The sequence below is a fragment of the Brachionichthys hirsutus genome, chromosome 7, assembly GCF_040956055.1.
Source record: "Brachionichthys hirsutus isolate HB-005 chromosome 7, CSIRO-AGI_Bhir_v1, whole genome shotgun sequence".
NCBI lineage: Eukaryota > Metazoa > Chordata > Actinopteri > Lophiiformes > Brachionichthyidae > Brachionichthys > Brachionichthys hirsutus.
The window spans coordinates 10,149,507-10,158,856 of record NC_090903.1 but is presented as its reverse complement, the minus strand read 5'-3'; the positions used below and the strand labels follow the sequence as shown (position 1 = coordinate 10,158,856).

Here is a 9,350-nt window from a genome sequence, read left to right as displayed (position 1 = left end):
ACACCTCATACATACATGGATTTATTCTCCAACGCGATTGCAGCACTCCCCTCGCTTTTAAATCTTTGGGAAATATGGTTTTATGAGAGCCTCTGGTGTTATCTGCTAGACATTTCCTCAAAGATCACAAATTAGGCCCCGAGATGACCCATTTCCAGAAGAACTAAATTGACACAATGAATAATTCCATCCAGGCTCTGTGGCCTCTATATCAAGGAACAGAGGATAAATTAGGACACTCGTTTATTGCTTCTCTCATTCCATCAAAGTCTTTTAAACAGATTTGCCCTGTTTGCCCAATTTATTCAGTAACTTCTCACACTTATTTGGAGAATGGGGGGAGGAGATGGGGAGATGGGTGTGAATTTAGAGAAATTGGTTGGAACATTTTGTAGACTTGTGGAACTGAATCAATTTAATGCCGGCGCAGTTGTGGAGAAGTTGACATATTATTTTCCTTTTAGAAAGACACTTATTGAGCGCTAGTCCAAATAAATCACTATTAGCTTCCAGCGATAAAGAAGAAAATCTAACGAGCGTGTGGGCTGGAATAAAATCATGGTTCCCTGTCGAGGAGGGAGAGAGAAATGGGGGAGGACGAGCTGCCATGAAAGTCCTCCAAAAAGTCAACAGCCTAATATAGGAATGAACATATTCTAATTTCCATGTGATATTACTGCACCCCTAAAATCCTAATCATGGCTATCCTGCTGCATCTAGAAACAGCTTCTTCACTGAGTGTGCCTGTCTTGTGCTTTGTCAGGTTGCGTTGTGTTTCACGTCAAAGATAACACAGCAAAATCGCATGGCTTCTCACAAACGCTGTACAGTCCACTGGCAGATCCACATGATCCACAGGGGGACCCGGTTACCGTCACCTGGGGCGAAAAGCCTCCTCTCCTGTTTGATGTCAGGTCATTTTTACCTTCTGCTACTCTTTCTTGTCTGCCCGACAGGACAAGCCTGCAAGCAGACATCCCACTAAACACTCAGCAGGCTCTCCTGCCTCATCTAAGCTGTTTTCTCGGCGTGCTTCTCCAGGCTGCAGATTGCATTTCATATTGATTTGGCACCCTCTAGTGGGGATGGAGAAGAATTGCAGGGATTCCTCTGTTTCACACCTGGTTTTTGTTGTTTTTTGTTTATTCACAGTGACGATAGTGATGGTTCTGATGGGGATCTCTGTTGCTGTGAATTATTCATTTCATGAAAACCAAACTGGAGGTAACTGCTGCAAAGTCCATGCATGGCTCATATTGCAGCGACAGACGGAAAGTTGCATGAAATGTTACCATTATTCACCATTTTTTTGATTTGTTTAAATGTTTTTGTAGAAATGAAACCAGCAGTTTATTAATGAGCTTTGTTGGTTCTGGTTAAAACATTTTCGACCATTGAAATGAACCAGGTTGCATGTTTCCTCTTATGCCCCATGCGCTAACTAAGGTTCATTTTTAATGGGAAATTAAAATATATGTGTCTTCACAACTCTATATTTGTCTGAATCTATTTGATCGACCTGTTTGTCCTGCCCAGAAAGCCCCACCCATCAGGGTGCCCACGTGCTGCCCTCCACACTGGTCATATCCTTCCTCCTCATCATCGTGGTCCTGCTGACTATCTACTGTTTGAGGTGACTCATTTGAACTTTTGGCCCATCTGTTTTTGTGCTGTTGTACAGATCAGATGCAGCATTCCACTCTTCATTTCACACATTAGTTTTTTTTCTGCTTCTTCATCCCTGTCATTACCGTATAGGTTCAAAAACCACAGGCAGGCTCTGGTTACCTCTGTGGATAAAAAGATTCCAAATGGCTTCATGGAGGAACAAGGTACCGTTGTGCGCTACTCAACATGACTGCCAGTGCATAAAAATATAATTCTGGCCTTTTACTTTTTATTTCTTTTTTTATTTTATTTTAATTGTACATGTGTGCTCTTTATAGACTCGGACATTCTTCATGATTTGAAGGCCAAGGTTAGCTGCAAGGGTTGCAGGATGCTCTCAGCTTTCCTAGCATGTAGGGATCCATATAAACTTTCATTTCAAGTCAAATATAAAAAGTAAAGGCCAAGTTCTCAGCTGAGAAGCTTTGAGCAGCCACAACGGCGGCATGTTTATTACTCGATGTAATTTCTGTCATGCACTCGCAGAGCGCAGCAGATCTTAATGGCACTCAGGCTTGTTTTTGCAGGTGCAGTGAGAGCTTGTAATGTTCTCCATTGGGAGGCGTTAGCAGTCTGACCGCCATCTATTCCTTTAAACACAGGAGAGCAGACAGTGGTCCTCCTCCCCAGATCTCCCTCGCCATCCAAGAGATATTTCCATATCCCTCTGGACTCACTGGAGGAGGAGTACCGGATACGCTCTGCAGATGACGGCAAGCTCTTCAGAGAAGAGTTCAATGTAAGTTTGTGGCGTGCAGTCTGTACCTAAGAGTGCGATCTCTGTTCTGCAAACACAGAACCGCTGCACAAGATAGTAATAAAATGTTACGTTAGTAAGCTGCCTTAGCCCTGGCTTTATTTCTGCCTCATGGGGATTGGGTTCTTTATTTATAGTCGCTGCCTTGTTACTACCACCTTGGGTCCTTTGAGGAAGCGAGCAGAGAGCACAACAGAGAGAAAAACAGATACCCCAACATTTTACCATGTGAGTGGGGCTCTATAGTCTGCAGCAGGCAATATGAATGTAACCTTTAGTCTTGGAGTTTTATTGATCGCTAAATCACAAAGAAAGTTAAAATGATTTTTCTCCTGTCTCCCACAGATGATCATTCAAGAGTGGTGTTAAGTCGCCTTGATGGGCATCTATGTTCAGACTACATAAACGCTTCTTACATAGATGTGAGTTTTACCTGCAAATCACATTTGAATGCAAATAACTGTGCAGCTGACAACAATTTTGTTTTGTCATACAGGGCTTTACAGAGAAGAACAAGTTCATTGCGGCTCAGGGTAAATGCATCTTCAAACTCGGTTCCCTGTTTGAAACGTTTGATTTTCAGAATTTCATGTGTTCTCAATTCTCTTTCAGGCCCGAAGCTCGAGACGGTTGCCGACTTCTGGCGAATGATTTGGGAGCAGAAAACTTCAACTGTCGTGATGCTGACCAATTTGAAAGAAAGGAAGGAGGTTTGTTAAAGTCATCTCTTTCTTCGCTGCATTTTCCGGCTTGTTTTCAGGGAAACCTTACGGAATCAATATGGCACCATTGCATTGCATTAGTTCAACCCTTTTTTGTATTTTCACGACCTAAAGTCTTGGGCATAATTTATTTGACCTCCCTCCCCAACTATATGTAAAGTGTCACACAGCAGATTACTCGGCATCACATTAGAATCAGCCTCAAAGGGATGATCAATTGAGAGCTCAGCAGCAGGTTTGATAGGCCAGAATGGAGACATTGGGGATCAATGACGGAATAATTGTTGATAAGATCCTAAGAGGCTTCATGATAATTAGTCTGAGAATCTAGTTAATGAGTTGAAACGTTACGGGGAAGGTCTTATTGAGTAGCAAGAAGTCCCTGTCATTGCCTTTGAATTGGGCTGCGATATGGGAAAAGATGTCGCTATGCGTGCGCACATGCGCGCGCACACACACACACACACTGCTCTGCGACATTTCATACCAAAGTTAAAATGTTTAGCGTTCTCTGTGTTTTTGTTCAATAAGCACAACCCTTTATTATGATTCCCATCCCAGGATAAATGTTTCCAGTATTGGCCAGAGAGAGGCTGCAGGATGTACGGGAACGTCGGGGTGACGATGGACGACTGCACCGTACTGGTGGACTACACCCTTAGAACATTCTGCGTTCAGTGTGTAAGTAAATGTGTTGATATGCAGCTCATTATGAATCTAAAGAACAGACCTTAACGCGCTTCACAATTGATATTATCATCCCAAAATAGGAACAGGGACAACATTTAGCCAAACACATATTTAATATTTGCTTTGATTTAGTCACCTGCATGTTCAATGTGTTTCTAAATGGCTGTTTAAATCTGTAATCATAATAGCCACACCGTTATTAAGAGTTACGCAGGAAACGTGGTTTAGATAAATAATGGTTCCCAAGTGGAAGCAGAGACATCACAGTAAACTGTGAGAGGGCACACAATGCAACAGTTAAATACAAAATATATTGATGAATATTAAAGGGGAGGCTTAATACACACATAATAAAATGATATGTTAAATATTGTACAAAATAATCTAAAGTAAGTATTTCCAGAGTCCTACTCAGGCAGTAACTCTCACTCGTTTCCCGTGGTTTCATCTCGACACGATTAAAAAGCTTTTGCTTGCAAGCGACGCTTTGTTCCCTCTCCCTCGCCAAACTGATTCTGATTCTGATCCATTTGAAGCCACAGAGGTGCAGATAAATAACTTGATAAATCATTTTTAGGTTAATTTCACGTAACACTTTTTAGTTGACTCCATTCAAACCAGCAATGCACAGCAACACAGCCGATGGTGAACACAGAACTCTCCATGCACAGCTATGAACTCTGCGTCTTTGCTTCCCAGCAGGGCAGCGATGGTCTCCGAGCTTCCCGTCTGGTCACCCAGCTTCACTTCACCAGCTGGCCGGACTTCGGCGTGCCGTTCTCACCCATCGGCATGCTGAAATTCCTCAAGAAGGTCAAAGCTGTCAATCCGCCCTATGCCGGGCCCATCGTCGTGCACTGCAGGTAAAACGTGTTGCATAAAGGTAGCTCGGAGATTCATTCTCTCGCTCACTAAAACGTTGGTTCATGTAAAAACAATCATTCCCTGGTTTTCCCCGGAATTAACAAAGTTGACCTTGAATATATTTAAATGTCAACTTCTTTCATATTTGATTCGTTTGTTAAATAGGGTCAATATCAGCATCTTTGGAGTTAGGAGCAACAGGTGTTCAGGGAGCGGGATTGTAGCTCCTGAATGGGGCCCACTGAAGTGGCCCCAACAGCCCTCTGTGGAATCCCGGCTCTCTGTTTCCAGTGGTGCCGTCTGCTGAAGTGACCCCTGTAAATCTATTGGGAGCGTGTTTGTGTTTCAGAGGTGAAGCACGCATGCTTGGGTTGGGTCGCGATCATGTGATCGTGTCGTACGAGAGAAAAAAACTGTGATGCTCTTCTAATTCTGCGGTTGTATTCGGGTACAAAGTCATGTGTTCTCATCCCACATAATTTAGTTTAGCAGCCACACGCCGCTGTTTGTTACAGGCGAGACCTTCTTCTCATCCACAGCGCCGGGGTGGGGAGGACTGGGACTTTCATTGTCATTGACAGCATGATCGACATGACGCACACGGAACGGAGGGTGGATGTCTTCGGCTTCGTGAGCAGAATACGAGAGCAGCGCTGCCAACTCATCCAGACAGATGTAAGGGTTGACCCTGACGGCTCGAGTCACTCTAGTCGTGGCGTAAACAAGCCAAGGAAGCGGAAAACAAACAAAGTCTGTGTTGCAAAAATAGCAGGAAATAGTTTTGGGGGAAACTGAACTACTTCTACCTCCTCACCTCAGATGCAGTACTCCTTCATCTACCAGGCTCTGTTGGAGTACTACCTGTATGGAGACACCGAGCTAGATGTGTGCTCTCTGGAGGGCCATCTGCAGAGGCTTCACAACACCAGGGCTCCCCACGACAGGCTGGGCCTGGAGGAGGAGTTCAGGGTAGGAAAAGAGGAGCTCACTCTTCAACAGTTCACTCAGTAATGAATTGTCGCCATCGCCCTGTGCCCTGCAACGGCGTATTTTCGTGGAGAACTTGCCCTGGGTGCCACTGCTGGCAGTGGTAACATAAATAATGATGTGTTGAATCAAATAAACTTCATAAGCCACCACCATCTGTGACACAGAATTTACTGGAGCTTGTTGAAAATCTTCTCATTTTTTGCTGCAGCGTTCCTGCACACTGAGTGGAAATATCCCCTCCTGCAGCTTCTCACCGTCTCCGCTAATAAAAAGCATGTGTTCATCCTAATTCCATGTTTTTACTAGATTTACTAATTTATTGATATTATTTTAATATTATCTATCCTAGCAACACCAGTAATAAAGATCTTCATATTTATTATTTGAATCGTACTGTACTGATTAAACCCCCACCGAATAAAATGCTGTCCATGTCCCGCCTCTCATCCCAGCCACAATTTGGGAAATTCCAGCATTCCCATGATGCAGCTTGACCCGATCAGATCGCCAACATATTTTACATAATGTCTCTCTCACGTGCACTTTTTTTGTTCCCATTGTTTGATTTGTCTTAATATTATTAGCATTGTTATTATTAGTTAGAAAAAAAAGAGCTTTCCAGCCAGAACTTATCCAGAATCAGAATACTTTATTGATCCCAGAGGGAAATTCTGTCGGAACAAATGTGTTGTTGTTTTCCCTCGTCAGAAACTGACCAATGTGCGCATAATGAAGGAGAACATGCGAACGGGGAACCTTCCTGCCAACATGAAGAAGAACCGCGTTCTTCAGATCATCCCGTGTAAGGAAACGTTTGATACTTAACCTTTAGGTGGGAATAGAATGGGGAAAGAAAACCTGGTACGACTTTTATACAGTCAGAACTGATATAACGGCTGACATTTGCTTTTTTATTTTTTTACTTACTAACACAGCTGGAGTTTTATGCAACCTTTATTTTATTAGGAATCACTTTTGGAAAGTTTTGATTGTTTTTTTTTCTCTTGCAGATGATTTCAACCGAGTTATACTGTCAGTGAAAAGAGGACAGGAGTTCACCGACTACATCAATGCCTCATTTATCGATGTAAGCACTCCCCCCATGACCTCCTGCATGGATGTCCCATACAAGTATAAATAAAGCTCATTTCTTTTACAAACAATGCAAACTACTATGTTTGTTGCACTCTCAAGCGTTGTTTGCCCAATGATCTGCCCTCCAGGGCTACAGGCAGAAGGACTATTTTATCGCAACCCAGGGGCCCCTGTCTCACACAGCGGAGGACTTCTGGAGGATGGTGTGGGAGTGGAGGTGTCATTCAATCGTTATGCTCACCGAGCTGAAGGAGAGGGAGCAGGTACAGTACGGCGCTCCTGCAAAAGTCCAGGCCGGAAAGCGAAGTTGCACGTTTTGAAGAATCGTCTCTCCTCTGTTAATTCATTGTTTGAAGTCTCTTTATGAATCAAATAGTTCTGAACTGACGCACACTGGAAATACTCAAACAAAAGCCTGATATTAAATCTGTCAAACGTGGCCTAATTGTATTTCCATCTGACCGTTCCAACTAGGAAAAGTGTTTCCAGTACTGGCCATCAGAGGGCAGTGTAACCTTTGGAGATTACACTCTGGAGCTGACGGGCGATTCGCAGTGTGAAACCTTCACTCTCAAAGACATGGTCCTCACCTGCAGACCGGTGTGCAACGTTTCACTCTGACATGACAATGCGGCTAAATTAAACATTTCAAATCTCTGTGCTCAAATCTATCGTCTCAAATTGAGCCATTTTATTTGCTTTAATTTTATTAAAGAATCAGAAATTAATACAGCAATCACTCCATCTCAACAGGAAAAGCAGTCGCAACGTGTCCGGCACTTCCACTTCCACGGATGGCCTGAGATTGGAATTCCAACAGAGGGAAGGGGGATGATTGACATTGTTGCCGCTGTGCAGAGGCAGCAGCAGAAATCTGGAAATCGTCCCATAATCGTGCACTGCAGGTGAGACATTTCCGACTGATGACTCCACGGTGTGCTTTTGCATCTTGGTGAGAAAAATTAGAGCGCATTACATTTCTGTCCCATTCATTTTGGCTTTTATGTATTTCCCGATCACCTGAATCTCTCCGGGCGAAAATGAGGGAATTTCAATTTACAGATACATTTTTCTTGTCTGCTACAATAAATTGTTCAGTCTGCCTCAGTAGACCTCGTGCTCTATGCCTAAACCACTTATGTGATCCCTTATAAAGACTTCGCCGCGAAAGCTTTGATCAGAACCTAGCTTCAGGTGAAGTGATTCTAAAGCAGCACGGCCCGGTGGGATTGATCCAATCCACTGATTCACAGTCAATTAAAACCTCTCAAAGTGAAATCTCCTCTGACTCCCACTACGATTAATCTGATAAGATGAGCTAACGACAGGAAATGGTGTCATCACTCTCTTCTATTCCTTCATCACCACTTGTCTAAGAAGGGCTTTTTAAAGCTTTCTCTCCGCTCCTGGGAAATGGGGCTAACCCGTTGCAATCCCCAACGTCTCTCTACACCTCTCTTCCAGATCGCACATCACTCTCACACTCGCTCTCCATCTCTGCCTCTCTCCGCCTTTCTCTCTCATCCCGCCATCATTGTAAACATTGACTCAGTCAAACACATGAGCTTCCAAACTGATTAGTGTTAGCGTTTGGATTAGCCTCACTTTAAGTGAGGATGATTATTACCGCCATTAGACAAAGGTCACCTGCTCTCTGGCAAACTTTCTCGTTTAAATGAAAGGAGCGTCAGATTACGGGAGTTCCATAAAAGCGTTGTTGTCAAGACATGGAGAAGTGTGGAGAATTGCAATGTTTCTCGTGTGACTTCTGAACCACAACTAGCTCTGGAGCAAGCCTGTCTAAATCTCACCTCTGGAGGTGCTCCAGTGTCTGCATACTGCAGCTGATAGTTTTGTTCTCTGTGTATCAGTGCTGGTGCCGGTCGGACCGGCACCTTCATCGCGCTCAGTAATATTCTGGAGAGGGTGAAAGTGGAGGGCCTCCTGGATGTTTTTCAAACAGTCAAGAGTTTACGCACCCAGAGACCACACATGGTTCAAACTGTGGTAAGCGGAAAATAGATCTGACACGTGTCGGGTCATTCACACTTGCGTTGTTTTGGAACCACATCTTCACATACCGTTTATGCAACCCTGACAATTTCCCTTTTCGCTTCCCAATTCCAGGAGCAATACGACTTCTGCTACAGGGTGGTTCAGGATTTTGTTGACATCTTCTCAGACTACGCCAATTTCAAATAACAGCTGTTAGATATCTTCTGTATGTTTCTGGCAAATTAACATATGCATTTTCTCCGAATGTTATTTTCTAAAGCAAGCTCTTTCTACGTTTTGCACCTAAATGTTGTAACATAACATAATGTAAAAAAAAAAGATTGTGCAGGAGGATCTTAAAGAGCTTATTATAGCTCACGTGATGAAAGTTCAGTTCCTGAATATGTGACATTTTAAGATTCTTAAGAGAATGTGTGTGAGGAATTATATAGAAGAATTATATATAATTATAAGAATTATATATAAGATAAATATTACAACTTTACTTAAACATATTATGTATATTATATGTACTGTATTATGCAATACTCTTACTGATGTGTTATAGA

At 43.1% G+C, this 9,350-nt stretch overlaps 1 protein-coding gene across 1 annotated transcript; it reads left to right on the top strand.

The window, feature by feature from the left end:
• Positions 1 to 333: 333 nt before the first annotated feature.
• LOC137896105 (receptor-type tyrosine-protein phosphatase epsilon-like) lies at positions 334 to 8,988 on the top strand. The gene is made up of 21 exons (XM_068741633.1): positions 334 to 358; positions 764 to 883; positions 1,153 to 1,224; positions 1,537 to 1,633; positions 1,759 to 1,832; positions 2,271 to 2,407; positions 2,563 to 2,653; positions 2,771 to 2,847; positions 2,922 to 2,958; positions 3,038 to 3,135; positions 3,709 to 3,828; positions 4,537 to 4,700; positions 5,241 to 5,376; positions 5,521 to 5,670; positions 6,400 to 6,493; positions 6,702 to 6,778; positions 6,915 to 7,049; positions 7,261 to 7,386; positions 7,540 to 7,691; positions 8,658 to 8,793; positions 8,914 to 8,988. The coding sequence occupies exons 1-21, from the start codon at positions 334 to 336 to the stop codon at positions 8,986 to 8,988; spliced, it is 2,193 nt and encodes a 730-aa protein (XP_068597734.1).
• Positions 8,989 to 9,350: the final 362 nt, after the last annotated feature.